The following is an 18,957-nucleotide window of genomic DNA, read 5'->3' on the forward strand; positions in this document are numbered from 1 at the left end:
CACAGAATAAAAATCTGAAAACTGATAGTTTATTCTCTATTTAACCAGACATTGTTATATTTGAAGTAATAACATGATCCTCAGAAACATCTTAAGGAAACACAGCAGACTGACTAAAAATGCCCTTAAAAACAAAACAAAAAGAAAGAAAGAAAAAGAAATCTCTTGACCCTCATGACTGCCCAGAAAACTATACAAAATTATTTTGCTTTTCTCCTACTATTTTCTTAAGTATGGAAGCCAATTCCTATCAAAATTTGGTGTAACTGTCCCAGCAAAAGACACTGTGCTTTAAAAAGGCATCGAGCTGTGAAAATAGAGCCTCACCTTGTTAGGCTGCTTGCGTGGATCTTCACTAAGGCTTAGCAAGAGGTAGAGAATTGACCATTTATTTTTCAAAACTCCCTGTTTAGAAAGAAAACATTAAAAGAACAACTTTGTACTAGTTCCCAATTTTATCTTCCTCTCTCCTAAATTACCCTTATTTCCAAAATAGAGAAGCATTTTAAAATTCACCTGGTAACATCAAACCTAAATTTGTCGATTTTTCAGGCACTACCATAGTGCTGTCCATGAGAAGGCAAGAGAACGTTCTCAAGAGGTCAAGACCCTTGGAATCTTTAACCCCCTGAAATCTAACTCCGAAGTCCCAACGCGAACATTTTTTCAATTACCCTATTCCTGTCTAACGGTATTTCCTCCCTGAAATAATTCTTATAATAACCAACTTCCCAAACACAGTGATTATAAGAATAATACCATCACAAAATGTGTGAATGCTTTCCCCGCCTTAAGTCCAACTTAAGCCATAAAAAGAGAGTATCAGGAAAAAGAAAATAATTCCAAAGTATAAGACGTAGGTCTCAGCATCATGCATTCTTGGGAAACTCAAGGTTCTGAAGCACTTAGATGTCAGGATAACTACCCCTAGGTTTCTATGTAAGGTAATCATAATGATTTCATTAATTTCCAAACATGTATCACTCCCCCCGATTCACAACCCTTAACAGCAAGCAGCCCGCCCTCGATACGTTTTATCCCAAATTTACAGCGCATTCCACTCTATTCCTGTATTCCTACCTTTCCTATGCATAGGCTAGAAACTATATATATACTTTATTTACAAAACAAATTATGGGACGGTTACTCACGTTGCACAAGTTCTTCATTATATGTATAAAATGTTCCTAGAAAGTTTCTTTAAAGAATAATTTCATTCCAGGTATTTAATTGATTCACACAGAATTTTTCAGAAACAGCCAACTCCCCAGCTGGGACAACAGCAAGGAAGAAAGAGGCCAGCCCTGACCGAGGCCTCAGCCCAGTGGTAAGCAGACGTTCGGGCAAATACACTTTGCTATCATGAACTGCCCTTCCAGACACAGGAGGATCGCCCAGTGGTCCAGGCTCACGAAAGGACCGCCCGAGGAGACGTGCGTCTCTCAGAAACAGAGACGTGTGTCCCTGCAGCGCGGCAGGAGGGGCTCACTCTTCCCTACCCTGCCTGTTCCAGGGGAAGCCAACCAGAAGCAAGGGAGCCTAGGGGCTGCGATCCACACCCGTCAGCACCCCGGGGCCCGAAGCAGCAGCAAGGGGGAGAGAACAGAGCTGGTGGGACCGCCAGAATCAACAACTCCAGCAGCACACGTTTCAGATGATTATAAACCACTTCAGACGCTGTCGTCTTAGACTTTGAAACTGAAAGGACCTCAATTCACACATAAAACGTTAAACGCTGTGCACACCCCGAATTCTAAATGTGGAAGCGCGGATTAGGGCCCCGTAAGCCCTAGAGGAGCATGGGAACAAGCGTTGCGCGCGCAGTTACTTCGAGCGGCGCGCACCCCGGCCCACCCATCCCGAGGCCCAGGCTCCTCTCGCACAGCCCCGCCTTCCTCCCCCCACCCGCAGCCCCTCCTTGTCTTCAGCTCTGCCCCGCCCGCCACGGTCCAGCTTCTAGCCCAGGACACCCTGCCCACACCACTGCTCCCTGACTCCCGCCTGGGGTCTAAGGACACAATGGCAAACGGCAAAGGGCCCCTCGGACCTGCCCCGGTGCCCACGGGCACACTGCTGGAAGGCCCTGACGGGCGGGAGGGAGGACCAAACACCGACCACGGCTGTGGTTCCAAAGAAGCAGACGTTTCAGCAACAAGAAGGGACGGCTCCCGCTGCTCGCTAACGTCTTCCACCACGCTTCAGCCTCCACCCCTAGGAAGCCGGCTACTATGTAAAACATCGCCGCTTTAGGAATAAGCATTTGGTGTTCCAAACTGAACTGTGGGAAACAGCCATTTAAATTAGAAACGCCTTAAATATGTTTTCACCTCATGGCCAGTGTTAACAGACACAACATCTCTTACTGATGAAATCTCCCTTTGGGGATCTCAGGAAGGCTAATGAGCGTTCCGGGAATGTGACATCTCATAAGAAGATCTTGGTAATTTTCAACGCACAAGTGAAGTTGTTTTCAAAAATAGAGAAAGTTTAAGAAAACCAAATAATACTGCAGTTTGAAACTATCTGCCTGGAAACGACTATACAAAAAAAGGTTCTTCTTTTTTTTTTTTGGATTTTATAATTTAATGTTAGATTATATTCATATTGAAAGGTTTTTTTTTTAATCATATCTCTTGCAAGGTCATTTCTTAACTTCATAAATATCATCAAAGATGGAAAAACGTACTTAAAGCACGTGCAAGTATCAACATCCAAGCACAAAATGTTCAGATCAATTTTTTATTTATTTACCGTGACAGTAATTTACTGGAACTTATTCACAGTAACAGCAGGGATTGCACCTGATGAACAATGAGATGCACCAACAAGCTAAGCCTCTGCTGTCGTGTGTAGACACATCAAAGCTTCTGCTGACGTGCTTCCTCCCAGGGACGTAACTAAGGCTTCGGTGACACGCTCACTGCCCAGGAAGTCTGATCGCTTTCTCACTGCAGCTTCATTCATCTTTATAAGCAATTTCACATTCAACCCAGCTAGAACCTACTTCTAACACCGAACGTCTTTGAAAAGCAAACACTATCTAGAGTAAAGCCACTACCCAACACAGAGAAGGTGACCATGTGCTCCCAGCCACACTGACTGCCTCGCCAACAGCAGAGCGGCTTTCAGACACGTGCATGATACCTGTGAGTGAAGCTTCCTGTGGAGTTCTGAAAATAACGCAGCATCTGCTTCTCTTCTCTGCCGGGTAACTGCAAAGTCAGAAAATGAGCATGTTAGTGACACACACCGAAGTTTCTTCTTCACAGTAATGGATAACTGCCATCTGCAACGAATCTTGAGCTTAAGAATCAAAATAACCAGGCAACGTCACTTCAGCTCCATAAATTTCGTCAGGTCACTGGATCTGAGATTTGTAAAATATGGACAAAATTAGGCTGGAATCAAAGAGTTTATGTGAAAATTAGCTAAAGTAACGGACATGATGGGATTTTTTTAGATCCTATCTATAAATAGTAACAAACCGCCCAGGGAGGCAAAGGACCACGAGTTCAGCTAGTTAATAAAGGCCACCTGGAGGGAGGGATGGGAGGTGAAAACATCTCTGGGATCCCAACTGCAAACGGTAATAACAAAGAAGTACCCCATTCATGACAGTGTGACTTAAAACCACACCTTCTAAGCATTTTTGTTAATATATACGCAATGCTTCATCTTGCTTTGGTGTAAGATATAATAGTCAGTTACTGTTTCAAAATCGAAATCGAAACAGCTAAGGGGCTAATCTTCACCCAGGAATTCGTTCCATGCCTGCGTGTCCCCAGGGCTCACGGCCACAGCACATTCTCTAGAAGCCAAGGGAACCAACGAGAAGCTCACTCGCCGCCCAGCTCCGTGGAGGAGGACGTGGGCCTGGGAGGAGACGCTCACCCACATCCACCACGCTGCATGCACCGCCTGTGCACAGATGCCTCTCCAAGGAATCCCGTTACAGCCGAGAGAAAAGCACCACCCTCAGAAGCTGGTTTACAGGAATCTGCGTCTATTTACCCCAGCGTAGCAGGACTGCTTCCTTAAAATCTCATCAGCCAAGCTCACTTAGTTTAAATGTTCGAATTCTTCTCTAGAAAGACAATGACTGACCTGACAGCCAGTACCTTTTCACATTCATCACCTAGGAAAGGGTCCCCGTATCATGTACTGACCGTATGGCCCAGCATGTCTCGTATGGACACACCAGAGACCGCTTCATCCTAATCAAAGCCGTACCTCCAAGTCTTCCTGTGCAGAACGGTAACACTCTCTTTAAAATGCATTATTACAAAATGCATTCAACAAAATGAATGCAGTTAAAAATTCAATGTAATTTACTTTTACATGTTATTTCTACAGAATGGGACTAATGCTAACTCAGATATAGAAGCCACAGGACAATAAAATATAGTAAAGGATATTAATAAAAATGAACACAGAATATTCACCCCAAAAATGATGTTTTATTTAATAGACTGCTAAATAAAGCAAAACAAGCCTTGAGTTACAATGTACCTCACTCACCAATGTGAAAAATGAAGACACCAATAGGTGTGAAATTTTGTCACACACGAGTTTTGCGATTTGTGCCAATACAAAACATACTAGCATTTTATATAAAATGGCAAGTTAACATTTTTGTGCTATTCTAGACGGCAGAACTACCATAACTCAGCTAATCTAATTTACCAAAAACAATCACCAAATTTCAAAAATATTAAAATGTAAAAACTAAGTCTAAGAATGAATGAAAGATGATAGACCACTGGTGACCACTCCGTGCACCACCACTGACACCTCAACCACAGCTGGGCCACGTCAGGGCTGGGGACTCGGGCTGGGGGCCCAAGAGCAGCCGCGGACACCAGGTGATAACGGGCAGAAGAGACGCACTGCGTCTACACAGCAAACCTCATTTCAAGGGTACAGAGACTACACAGAACAACAAACTGCACACGGTTACAGTTTTCTTCTTAAAAAAGGACCCTTCAGGACCCAGCCAACAACGTGGCTGCCAGTCCTGTAACTCTGAGGACAAATTATCTTCAGCTGCTCCAAGGATGCGTAGTGCTCTCACCAGCGGGCCTGGATCTGTACATCCAGAAAGGGCATGGTCTGTTAAATGCAGTACCCAGTAGTTGGGGCTCTCACCAATAATCTAAAATGTAACAATCATCAGGGATCAAGAAGCGAGTACAATGTTCTCAGGCTCAGTTTTACAGACAAGAAAGGAAAATAAGTCTCTACAGTATGCTAAATAGTCCGTCCCCCCCACCTTACACAGTACCTACATGCCAGGTAACCCCAAGGTCTGAATCATCCCAGACCAAGCCGCTCACACGCCAGGGCCTCAACCCTACCCCCGGCTGCCACACCACCCAGCTCGGGTACCCAGCTCTGAAACAGGACATCCACCCAGAGCCCTGGCCAAACAGTTAATAATGCAACAGCTGAGGTGGGAAACGGTGCCGTGAGGAGCTACCTCCGAGAAGGTGGCATTACCACTTGCGACAGCCCGTTCCACCTGGGCGGCCTGAGAGCCGGGCCTGCAGGGAGAATGCACCTGCTTTCTCAGGTGCCAGGCTGCTGCTTAGGTGGCTGGGGCCAGGCTCTTGAGTCTGGAGAACTGTGAGGAAAGGGGACCCAGCCCCTGGGGAAGAACCACCTCCGACCGGGACAGGGGCGGCTCTCACAGGTGGGCCCTGGTGCTCAGAGCCCCTCCCGCAGATGCTGCTGGGACGCACAGTCGGACAACCATTCCTAACCGGGGGCTAATACGTGGAAAGCTTCCTTCTCTAAGGTAACAAACGCTGTGTATGAAAGCTTTCAGGACCATCTCAGAATTAAAACATTCAACAGTAAGCTCTGAAGTACTGCGAGTTAACTCACTGAGTTGTTTTAACTGCCAAGATAATACCCTCTGTTATCTGGTCAAAGGGTGCCTAAGATTAAATCCTTATCACAAGATAAGCTGCAAGTTATATGAAGTCCTTTTATCTTTCTCACATTCTTAACCCAGATTATGTTGTTATAATAGTATTTAAAACAACCCCCTTCCACTATGTTCTTGTCCTTATTTTTAATATATATTTTTATATATTTGTAATAGTCCCTATAATTAAAATGTGCTTGGGAACTACATACATACATACACATACAAAGAAATACATACATACATAAAAAGATACACAAGTATATATCTGTGTATGTGTGTGTGTGTGTGTGTGTGTGTGTGTGTGTATAAACTTAAGCTTCGACAAGTTTAAGAATGCAACACATGATAACACTTAAGAAAAATACATACGTTCTTTCTTGATTTTTTCAGCTACTAGAAATTCATCTCTTTCAACAGTTGGGGCAAAGTTGCTGCCAATAACTCGCACGGCATACTGGAACTGCTGGGCCACATCGGCTGAAAGGTAAATAAAAGGATGCAAGTTATCACCATCACGTTATGCTGTGATCCCCTGAAGCTCCAGTTCAACACAGTGCACTGGGCATGTGCATCTACCGTCCACCTTCCCCAGGGCTTAACTGAGAGGACGGGAGAGCCACAAAGAGGCAGAATGAATGACTAAATGAGCAGAATGACAGCTTTACAGACAAAGTGAGGGAGACAGCAACACAAAGTCTGACAACTCCTAAGAGACAGAAAACAGACTGGATTGATAAACATAAAAAAAGGAGCAGGAAAAGTGCCAGCCCAAACCATGGCACCTGCTCAGCAGAGCCTACAGGGAGCGCCAGGGCTCACGTGCATACACACAGGACTGGCCGCGAGCAACCAAAACGGGCAATAACTTATGAACCACGTGTGCACTTCCAGGTAAAGAGGGTGGCTTAAACATAGACATGTGCCTCCACGCCCTTCAAAAACCCCACGAAACTGAGAAAGGGGGATCTTTTTTTTTCTAAGGCATAAACCTACAAGAGCAAAGAAAACAAGGCAGATCAGTAAACCCTGCTGACTCGACCTCTAAAAGTGTATCCCACTATGATCACTCCACAGCCACTAGCCCATCTCAACAAGTCTCCCGAGTAGCCGGTGACCTACTCCTCCTTTTGCCCCTGGAGTAAATTACCCACACGCAGTCAGGCTGATCCCGAGGAAGGCCTACAACACTGGGCCCCTTGCCACCTGCCACCTCTCCTGGCCCAGCTCACGACACACCAGCCATGCTCTGCGGTCCTGCCCTTCCTTGAGGACGCCTCACTCATGTCCAGCTGAGAACCCTGACACACCCTCCCCCACCTAGCTCCTCAGACCGCCTTCCCACCTCCAGCACACGTACACACGCGCACACACACACACACACACACACACACACACCCACGTGCGGAGTCTTCCTTAAACACCACTGCACCACAACACAGAAGGTGAGTGTATACATGGGGGAAAGGAGCAAACAGAAGTAACTCACACTGTTTCTGTGGAGTCACAGGATTAGAGGGGAGACCTTCTTCATGTTTTCCCACTTTAAAAATTTTCTACACCAAGTATACATTAATTTTTTAAATATTAAGTGTCACTGAACATCACTTATTTAAAAGGAGTGCTTGTATAACTATTTTAGTTAAAACTCATTTTTAGATTACCATGATCCTGAGTTCTACAAACAGCAGTTCATTAACAACATACTCGAGGACATCACAGAAAAATCCCCACTCTGAAAGTTTCATGAACTTTTGAATTTTCTCCCACCCAAAATTCAAACCTCCTCAGTACCAGACACACTCTCCTCTTCCTTGTCTTCACACCTTCTCCACACCTCTGTACGTCTACCACATCCCTCCCACCTCTGCAGCCGCACTGCAGTTTCCCTATCTGCCTGCCAGCCAAGTTTCCAGTCTTTCTTGTTGATGATAAAGTATTTGAAAAACCCATCAGCTATTTCTTAAACCAAACCCACCTATCTTGTGCTTCAAAGGTAGACGCGTAGAATCCAGACCGTGAAGGAGGTTAGCAGAGGCAGTTATTCTCTTTAATAATGACTATCATCAAAGATTAAAATGCAAAGTATCAAACAATGCCAACCACAGATTTCTCCTGTAACACTCCCAAAACATCATCCAATTTTTAAAGTATAAGTAAACTCAATCAGTAGTTCAATGAATAATTGCAAAGCACCTACGACGTGCCAAACAGTACAGGCCCTAAGAATAGAATAGACAAGAAATAGTGGCTAACAAGGCAGCCTTTGTGAGAATACAAAAAACTGAGACACAAGGTAATCAGACTGTGACAAGAGCAACTAAGAAATAAGCAGGACATTACGACGGCAAATAACAGGGAAGACGTCGTGACACAGGCTGGCTACGCAAGGCCCCTCCGAGGAAGCGACCTTTAAGACAGGCAGGAGCCTGCCAGGTGAAAAGCCAGAGACCCAGGTGGAAAGGACACAGTCGTGGGATTCAGGGCTACTCAGGACACTGTTCCTCGAGGAGGCCAATGACACTGGATTCTAAAATCCAAATCATCAAAGCCAAACGCACTCCATCAAGAGTCCCAGACAAGGAGGTCCACACGGCAGCTCTGTGATGATGTGGCTTAACCCACGACTAAAAATAGGAGTATTCAAATTTTGGACCACAGAGTACCAGAGCACTCTCGCCTCCAATCTGCTCTGGGTATGTGCCAGGGGTGGGCGGTTTTCAGGAGCGGGGAAGGGGAGGTACACCCCCCGCCAAGCCTCCCACGACATCTCTTCAAGAAGCAATGGCACCGGTGAATTCAAGGATACACTGCCTGACGAGTGCCAGAGCCGCTGCAGTGCTGCCCACACACACTTCCAGCCACGCAGGTGAGAGGCCACCCCACAGGCAGGGCCACGGCTTTCCCGCCTCTACTCAGCGGCAGGAGCAGGAATGAGTGAGTTCGAGACAAGACGCTCCGGGATCAGAGGCCTGGGCTCCCGGCGTGGCCCTGCCCGCCGCAGCCGGAGGACAGCGGGCCGGCACTTCACCTCTCCAGGTCTCAGGGACCTCGGCTCTAAAACGAGGCCACTAGGAACCACTGCCACCTCCCAGAGGGCGCGCAGAGCGTCTGGCACACAGCAAGGACTCAACAAACGTTAGCTACCTTTATTATTAATAACCTAAAAATGTCATTTAAATGTACATTTTGTCTAGCACAGCCATCAAAATCACAACTCAATACAGCACCCCTAGTTTTTAACTTTAAGCAAGATAATGGGGTCTTCATCCAGTAGGTTACAGACAGGAAACAAAATCAGCCTTCAACAGAAATGACCCTCTGGCTGCGGGGTGGGAGAGAAACTGGGAGGAGGTGCAAAGCCAGGGCCGCGACACCGTGGGACCACAGGATCTCAATCCGACACGCGAAGGCCCAGAGAGCACGCAGGTGTGGGCCCAGGAGGTTTCAGATGGAAGACAGCTGCCTCTGTATCCTGAAAGGGTTATTATCCACACGTTCAGGTAAAAGACAACCACTGAACTTCAAGGTGCACAAAAATAAGCGAGTCCCCAGGAATTACAAAAACTCTACAGGCGTGTGCTTCCCAGAGATTCAGAAAGTGACGGAGGACAAACTGTCCAAGTCGTAAATTCCTGCCTTCCTGCACCTCTTCTACCTGTGGGCTTGTGCGCACGTGACACTGCTTTCGTAAAGGACAGGCCAACAGGTCAGTAACCTGAACCAGCAATCCCCACCCCAGACACAGGTCGGAATGACTGTGTTCCAGACGCCAAGCTCCAACAGACACCGCCAGGACCAGTATCTCTGGAGATGGGGCCCACAATATTAGTTGTGAGTAAGTGCCACATTTAGAGAATTCAAAGTGAAAAGACGTAACACCGCATACAGTAAAAAGTCTTCCCCCTCCACTACTGTCTGGCCACCAGCTCCTCTCCCCAAAGCAGCCAGCGTTACCAGGTTCTCGTGAGATCACAGATGACTCTGATCACAGCGCTGGTTGAAAAGCAATGCTCTAAACAAAAACAAAATCAAAACCATTGCTCTAGTTTGTGGTTCTCAAACTTTTTGGTCTCAATTCCCCTCTACACTTTTAAGACTGAGGACCCCTAAAAGTCTTTTATTTATGTGGGTTACATCAATCTATACTTACTGTATTAGAAACATAAACCATGATCATTTTTAAATACTAATTCATTTTAAAATAGCAATAATAAACCCATTAAGTACAATTTTCAAATGAAGCCTAAACCTTTAAAATTTCAATATACACATTAATAGACATTTAGTGTACATTTTAACATACACATAATAAGTTTTTTTTCCCACATAATATGTTTTGATGTATATTTAATACACATTGATTTTCCCAAGGTAAAGACCACACTTTGTTTGGAACTTCATCAAGAACTCTTCACAATTTTCAAAAATCATAAACCCAACAGCAACACCACTTGTGGTCCACAAACCAAGACGACATCCTTTCCCTGCCTGCACCATGGCTCACGCTGCCCTCACATGGCTGTTCCCAGTCAGGGCCATCGTCTGACCTCAGTACGTGGGCTACTGTAGTCCTACCTAAGCGTTTGTGCTAAAACACTTACCTAACAAAGACTCCTGTATTTCTTCTTAATCTCTAGTTAGAAAGAGGATTACAAAGTATGAAAAGGAATGTGGCCTCTGGCAGAGCTGAAACACTATAGCATCAAGTACACTGTTTCCAAAGACAGAAATAATGACTATCCAAAGATGTAACAATGAGTAAAATGTTCTCCAGGAGAGGCTCAAGGATGTGGAGAGAGAATTCTCCTCTCACTGACTGGCACTGTGTGTTTCAAACAAATTCACAAGTGTTATAAGCTGGGAAAGGTGGGCAGCAATGGTTATACGAACTTTATAAAAGTGTCAAGCATCATTATGGCTAGGTGCTTTGCTTCTGAAGGTCCCTTGAAGCTAACTACAAATTAAAAAAAAAACTTTATGAAAAACTGATTCATATGAAATTCACATTAAAAGTAACAAGTGTCTATCATGCCTCAATTTCACAGTATTAAAAAAGCAATATATTATAAAAAAAAAAAGGCCAATTGTTTGTAAGCTCACTAGAAAATGTAGCTAATCAAACGTTCTACTAAGTTAACAGATAAAATACCCACCAATGAAAAGAAATTTTTTAAAAATCTCAAACACTGTAAAGGCAGCAATAACACTGCTCCTTTGTTCACTAAGGAAGAATAAATTAAAACAGAACAAGGCAAGCTATTAAAGACATATATTCTTCAGTAAGTAGTAGTATAATTTGGAATTATGAAAACAACTGTTTGGCAATCCTAGCTGTCCAGAACAGAATAAAGAGAGCATCGTTTTAGTGGATTTTATGATATATTTCACTCTGAGAGGACCCCTCAGGATCTCACAGACAGCTTATTTACTTCTTTTTCCTTCCAGTTTTATTGAGATATAACTGACATACATCACTGTATAAGTTTAAGGTGTACGGGAGCCAATTTACTCTTAATTTAGACACAATTCTACACGGTGCAGAACTTTCTGAAAAGTTTTTCAACCTCCTGGAATGGGTGAAACTAAATCAATCAAAAGGAGCCTCAAATGTTAAAAAAGAAATTTGAGAAACATGATGACACCTCGCAATGAATGAATGGTCTTCAAAGTCTAGTTGTGACAATGGAAACGGATGAATGTGTGGTTTATCCCTGGAGGAAAACTGAGGGCCCACGGGTGTAACGCAAACCCTGACTTTAACATGAGTGAATCATGACCAACAATCTCAGTTCCCTGGTGTCTCCTATGATCAGGAACATCAAATCAGAAAGGCAACTCAGACACACACAGAAGAGCTGGAGATAAAAACAGAAAACAGCCAGGCCCCGCCCTCCTCAAGACCTTGGCACAGGTGTTCCAGGACCCCTCCCTCTCTCCACCCAGGTCTCTGTTTAGGTATCCTCAGCTTTCCCTCAATATATCTTTACCCTGGACTTCCCTGGTGGCACAGTGGTTAAGAATCCGCCTGCCAATGCAGGGGACATGGGTTCGATCCCTGGTCCGGGAAGATCCCACATGCCATGGATCAACTAAGCCCATGCGCCACAACTACTAAGCCTGTGTTCTAGAGCCCACGAGCCACAACTACTGAGCTTGCACTCTAGAGCCTGTGAGCCACAACGACTGAGCCTGCGTGCTGCAACTACTGAAGCCCATGTGCCACAACTACTGAAGCCCGTGCTCTGCAACAAGAGAAGCCACTGCAATGAGAAGCCCGTGCACTGTAACAAAGAGTAGCCCCGCTTGCAGCAATGAAGACCCAACGCAGCCAAAAATAAATTAATTTTTAAAAAACGATTAAATCTAGTCTAATAACTTGTAAATTTTAAAAAATCCCTTTACCCTACTTTATTTTTCATCACAGCACCACTAAACAACATTATAAGTTTACTGATATTTTTTAATAAGGAACGTTTCTTCCACTCTAACGATGAGAGAAAACCTTCTTGTTTTTAATTTTTATTTATTTAACTTTTTGGCTGCGCCGCACGGTATGTGGGATCTTGGTTTCCCCGACCAGGGATCAAACCTGCGCCCCTGCATTGGAAGCATGAGTCTTAACCACTGGACCGCCAGGAAAGCCCCTAAGTTTACTGATTTTATCACATATCCTCCACTAGAATGTAGGATCTATGAGAGGAATTACCTGTCTCTCTACCTCTGCATCACCAGCGCCTAGCACAGTGCCTGGAGGTGGGGGGAGCCCAAAGATTTCTTAGATGAACAAAGAGAAAGAGTGAAACTTCAAAAACTGGAGCAAGAACCGTGTAAAGTCAGTGTCATTTAGCAGACTGACCAAATAAAATTCATCTTTTTGCTCCTAAGACCTTCAAATAAATTATGTACGCTAATCATGAAAGGTCAAAATGCAGTCTCAATTCTTTAATTTTGTTTTAAGTCTCCCTGCAAAAACTGCACACTTTCTTTCCCACATTATGGTGCTCAAGGAATAAGTAACCCAGTTGCTTCAATTACCCAAAAGATCCCTTCGTAGTGCATCCCCTCTTCCCCCCTCCCTCCCGCCAAAACAAACATCGAGAGACGACAAACTGTGCCGTATTTTACGGCTCCAGAGCTACACAATGGCTTGACCTACTGCACGGGACTGGTCTGGTAGCAGGACTCGCCATGTGAACCCTGCAGAAATGGTTTCACATCAAAAGCAACCAACCCTCAGCCCTTCGTCGAAAGAAAATGTGGCAGGTAACCGTCATAGGCACCTTTGCATCACCCTCAAATCCGCTCCTTTGCTAACGTTAAGGGGAAACTGTGTGGCTCCACCACCCGGACCCCCTCCGCGGCGTCGCCCCCGCGCAGTCACGGGCGTGTGACCCGGGCCAGCCCGCCGCACTCTCCATCCGGATAAGCGCGGGAGCGCCCGCTGGGCCTTGCGGCCGGAGGCGGACGCGCGGCGGCTGACCGTCCTCCGGGCTGCACCCCGGCACCGCGCCGGGCAGCGGTGACTCAGCCGCCCCGGGACCGGCCTCCTTCCCCCGCCCAGGGGGCTGCAGCGCCCGCAGGCCCGCCAGCCCCGATCCCGCCAGCCCCGGGGACGCCTCCCAGCCGCCCGGCCAGCCCCGCTACCTTCACTCCTGCCCAGGATCCGGCAGCACAGGTTCTGCAGCAGGACGTTCGGCGACTTCTGGTCCGGGGTCGCCATCCTAGCCCGGGGCTGCCCGCGGGGGCCCCGCGAAGCCCCGGCGCTCGCCCGCCCCGCCCCGAGCCTGGCGTGCTCCGGAGGCCCGGCCGCCCGCGTCCGCCCCGCGTCCCGCGGGCTCCCGGGTCCCCCACAGGTTAAGGGCTCGCGGGCAGCGCCGGCAAGAAGGGCGCCATTTTGACGGAACCCGCCGAAACGCGGGCCCCTCCCACAATGCCCCGCTTCTTCCGGGCGCTCGGGACCGCAGGTGCTCCCGCCTAAGGGTTCCTCCCGACAACTGCGGCCCAGCCAGGAAAGTTCCGGAACCAGGCGCCCCAGCCGCCGGTGCTCGGAGTGCTCAGACGCACAAACGTCCCCAGGTGTCCTCGAGGGTCAGGAAGGCACCGACCCCCAGACGTTCTCAGCAGAGGGTCAGGACGGCCCCTGACCTGCTGTAAGAGTGGAGGGTGCCCTGCAGCGCTTTCACAGTCCATAATTTTTTTTTAAAGGATCATTGGTTCTACTTACACTTTGGGTGGAGAAGTCTGTTTATAGAAGTACAAGGGTTTTACGATTTTCGACACGTGGCTGACCATCGACACCGGCCACATTGTCCAGCTTTTCATAAGAGTGCTGTTTGGCACCTCCCCACCCCCAGCCCCTGGTAACTAGTCAGTCCGACAAGAGCGAGAGAAGGGGGCAGGCTCGACCACCAAAATGTGTTACATGGTCACGTGTGGCTACCTGGGGAAAAGGGCTGGCTGATGGCAAGACGGGAAAATTAAGCAGCTGCTGCGGTTAGGGGTAATGATGGCTACAGAGAGCACAGGGTGGCGTGGACTGTGCTGGGGTACATGCGGAAAACTAGGGTCCTTGCATTTCTAGCTAGAGGCTCAGCCATAGGCAGAACCAGAGGGCGTCTATAACAGCCCTAAAAGAAATCTCTTATTCTTGTACCTGCTAAGTCATCAGAACTGAGGACCAGACTCCAGTTATGATGCAAGTCCAACACACAGTCCTTCCAAGTCTCTCCTGTTAAGGGTGGATGGTTAATTGAGAAGAAGTGGACCCTGAGGTTTGAGATGGAGACGTTTGGGTAAAACGTGAAAACCCAGGTCACCTGAACCTTCTTAAACACAGCAGGAAACCCCTCCTCGTGTGTGTGTGTGTGTGTGTGTGTGTGTGTGTGTGTGTGTGTGCAGAGTCTGGCCTTTCCTCCATTTTCTGAAGAATCAGGTTGGCTCTTCTCAGCAGCAAGTGAAACAGAATTCCAAAGGACTCAAGTCATCCTAAAGAAGGAGTGAAAGAGTGGACAGAGAAACAAAAAATCAAAGAGGACAACAGAAAACAAACTTTTAAAACAGTGTACCTAAATCCAACCACTCTAATGACGGCAACAAGTGTTAATGGATGAAACGCTCCATTAAAAGGCCAAGATTGGGCTTCCCTGGTGGCGCAGTGGTTGAGAGTCTGCCTGCCGATGCAGGGGACACGGGTTCGTGCCCCGGTCTGGGAGGATCCCGCATGCCGTGGAGCGGCTGGGCCTGTGAGCCATGGCCGATGAGCCTGCGCGTCCGGAGCCTGTGCTCCGCAACAGGAGAGACCACAACAGTGAGAGGCCCGCGTACGGCCAAAAAAAAGGCTAAGATTGCCAGAATGAGTGAAGGAAAAAAGCAGGACCTAATTACAGGTTAAGACATAATATAAAAAGTTGGTAGACAGTAAATGGGTGGAGAAAAGATATACTAAGAAAACAGTGAGGATAGCAAGGCTGGAGTGGCCACATTAACATCAGGTAAAATAGACTCAGAGACAGGGAGTGTCCAGAGACAGAGAAGGACATCTCGTGCTGATAAAAGGGTCAGTTCCTTAGGAAGACACAACTGTAAATGCGCGTGTGCCTGATGACAGACCCTCAAAATACATGAAGCCAGAGGGACTTCCAGAGATGATGGGTGAGGATGCAAGCAACCCCTTTTCACCAAAAAAAAAAGCAGAAAACTGGACCAATTTGCCAAGATGAACCAAGCCAGGGCACTGGAAATCAACCAAAGATAGACCACAAATTGGAAAGCATTCAGTCTTGAAAAAATGATGGAGCTTCTAGGGAGAAAAATGTGCATCTGTGGTCTTCTTGCCAGGGCTGCTCCAGTCCCCACCACACAGCTTGACCCAGGAGAGCCCTGGTACTCCCAGTGCATGGTGGCTGCCCGACCATCAGCTTTGGTCCCAGAAGGGGTGGGCTCAATTTGGGGCAGGAGGTGAAAAGCCATGGCTCACCAGCTAAAGGGGGCTTGGTAGGAAATGAACAGGGTGACACTCCAGCTACAGTAGCCCAAGGTTGGGGGCCTACTTGGTACGAGAGGCAGCCCCACCAGGATTTTAATGCCGAGTGTGACTTTTGTCACCTTGACTAGCCATGGTGCCCAGATGTGTGGTCAAACATTGTTCTAGGTGTTTCTGCGAGTGTGTTTTGGGATGAGATTAACATGTAAATAGTAGGCTTTGAGTAAAGCAGATTGCCCTCCGTAGCATGGGTGGGCCTCACCCAATCAGTTGAAGGCCTGAATAGAACAAAAGACTGACCTTCCCCAAGGATGAGGGAGCTCTGCCAGCCGGCGGCCTTCAGCTATTCCCTGGGTCTCCAGCTGACAGCTCACCCTGCAGGTTGTGGAATTGCCATTCCCACACTTATGTGAGCCAATCCCTTAAAATAACTCAATCTCTTTCCCTCACTCTAGATAGATGATAGTGTAGAATATAAAACAATAAAAATTTTTCATCCACTTAAAGAAAAAAAAGAAATAAAAATGAACATAGAACAGGAGGGACAAGAGAAAACCTATTAAGATGGTAGGTTGAAACCAAAGTAGCTCACAAATTACATTAAATATAAACGCACTACGTCCACAGAGGTGAAGAACAGTTCTAATCACATCCCATCGAGGCTGCAGTCTATTGACTGGACGTCTCACTGCTGGTGTGGACCTTGGTCAGCTGCCCTCCAGTGGTGTTCGTATAGTTACTCCTTTTCTCTTTCCTTTCTTGCTCTTTGGAAGAATGTCACAGTGCAGCCCATACCTAGGGAGTGGGTAGTTATGGTCCCCTTCCCTAAGTGTGGGGTACCTACACAGATTTATGTAAAATTTTTCTGCATGGAGATTTGTTTATTCTCCCCCATTTGCTTGTTTTTCAACAATTTACTTATATCGATATGCATTTGTGGGTATTTATTTTTATACTTTGGGTCATAATCCAATAATGCATCACTTATTTTCTTGCTCAAATTGTTCCAGCCTTGGCTCTTGGGAGCTGTTTCAGCTGGCTTCTTGGACACTCCCTCATGGCCATGAGTTCTTTAAAAATAGTGAATAGACTTAATGGTTTTTAGTATCTTTTTTTTTTTTTTTTTTTGGCTGCATTGGGTCTTCGTTGCTGCGTGTGGGCTTTCTCTAGTTGCACTGAGAGGGGACTACTCTTTGCTACGGTGTGCGGGCTTCTCACTGCAGCGGCTTCTCTTGTTGCGGAGCATGGGCTCTAGGCACGCGGGCTCTAGAGTGCAGGCTCAGTAGTTGCGGTGCGTGGGCTTAGCTGCTCTGCCACAGGTGGGATCTTTCTGGACCAGGGCTCAAACCCGTGTCCCCTGCACTGGCAGGCGGATTCTTAACCACTGCGCCACCAGGGAAGCCCAGTATCATTTTAAACTTATAGAAAGTTAAGTAAATAGTACAGAAAAGCTCATACACCCATCCACCCCAGGCACAGCTTCCCCTATTATTAACATTTTCCACGAGTGTGGTATATCTGCTACAATTAATGAACTAATATGGACACGATGTTATTAACTAAAGTCCGTAGTTTATGTTAGTCCACTGCTTCTGGGCGGTGGCTTATTGTGGTAAGACAGTGAATTCTGTGGTCAGGTGCCCCCGTCTCAACTTTTCTGTAAAACGGTGAGGCAGTCATGTGGGATACCACGACAGAGAGTTTCCACATCTGGGAATTCGCATTCCCTCCTTCCCCGTGTGATCTGCTGCTCTGTCTCACTCCTCCTTGATATGGGCTACATTTAAAATTCTTTCATATTCTATCTCTTATGTCACATTTGATATCGTAGGAAAAAACCCATTCAAGTTGCCTCAATTGGAAGCTTTGTGATTAAGGGCCTTCAGTACCCAACTCAGTGATTATAAAGACCGGTAATGATTGATTGACTAAAACTAGTGAACAGTCTTTCAAATTACAATGAAGTTTTAAATGGATATTCACTTTTCTTTTTTGAGACCATAATAATTTACTGTTTTGACATCAGATCAACAGAAAGAAACTCCAATTAGACTTAGAAAACTCATATATTTCAGGAACATGTCATTTAACCCTAGGAAGTGGATGGATAAATAACTTTAGAAGTCAAGAAGTCTTTTGAGCCACCGTCCTTTCTGTTATCTTGTTTTGTGAGGATGTAGTGTTTCTTCTCATACTTTTAAAAAATTGTAATCAGTTTTCGAAGGCTGACATCTGACACAGCGTTACTATAAATACCACCAGGACTGAGTATTACCTTTGCCCTTCTCCCTGGCTTAGGAAGCAGGAGCCCCTACTCCCCTCTTTTCTAGCATTGTTTTTTGTCAGAGTTCTTTTATCTTATTTCTCAGGTCTGTATTTACAGTTTTTGAAGTATATCACGTTTTTTAGTATGGTGTTCAACCGGCACGTTGCTTCTTTCATTTTAAAAGTATTTTAAATTAATTTTTTAAACACTATTTTAAAACAATACAAATGACTTTTCATAACGGGGATGAAATATCCTTGTTTGGGTACAAAATTCTGTGACTAGTATTTCCATCCTGCCCTCATCTCTCCCCTTTGACAGTGGATTTACCAACTTTATACCTTCCCAATTTACCTATGATCTGGTTGAATGTTCTTACGCTGTTGTCTAGGGGTGGCTGGGAATAGGTGGATTCTCTTGGTAGAAGACTGAACAGAGCTTTAGAGATTCTTCAAGCCTAAGCAGAGCCGTTGTGAGGAGTAAAGAAAGAGAAGGTGCACAGTGGGGCAGGTTGTCCGCGTAGCTGGTGGGTCGCATCTGCAGTGCTCGGCACGTGGGGCTGGCGTCTGATCTTTGGAAGATAGAACCTGCCTCCGGGACTAGGAACTGGACGCCCTTTTCGAATCAGGTTAAAGGTGACAGCTGGGCTGCCTCCTGCGTGGGTCCCTCCGTGCCCTGTGCCCGCCCCTCACCACCCCAGGCACATGAGGTGGGCTGAGAAACCTGGGTTAAAGCCCTCGCCGGCGCAGGCTGGCCCTAGTACAGTGTCCGATTCCACGG

The 18,957-nt window shown here is 46.5% G+C and overlaps 1 protein-coding gene across 2 annotated transcripts in view; it reads right to left on the reverse strand.

Annotated features, from left to right (window-relative positions):
- The window catches only part of TUBGCP3 (tubulin gamma complex associated protein 3), a 60,683-nt gene extending 46,852 nt beyond the window's left edge, over positions 1-13,831 (reverse strand). For both annotated transcript variants that reach the window (XM_032611307.1, XM_032611306.1), the window contains exons 1-4: positions 13,574-13,831; positions 6,299-6,406; positions 3,145-3,212; positions 328-405 (exon numbers count right to left, since the gene is read on the reverse strand). In XM_032611307.1, the coding sequence (XP_032467198.1) occupies positions 328-405; positions 3,145-3,212; positions 6,299-6,406; positions 13,574-13,649 (330 nt within the window). In that variant the 5' untranslated portion in view covers positions 13,650-13,831. The remainder of the gene's footprint in view (positions 1-327; positions 406-3,144; positions 3,213-6,298; positions 6,407-13,573) is intronic.
- Positions 13,832-18,957: the final 5,126 nt, after the last annotated feature.

This window comes from Phocoena sinus, chromosome 18 (assembly GCF_008692025.1).
Source record: "Phocoena sinus isolate mPhoSin1 chromosome 18, mPhoSin1.pri, whole genome shotgun sequence".
NCBI lineage: Eukaryota > Metazoa > Chordata > Mammalia > Artiodactyla > Phocoenidae > Phocoena > Phocoena sinus.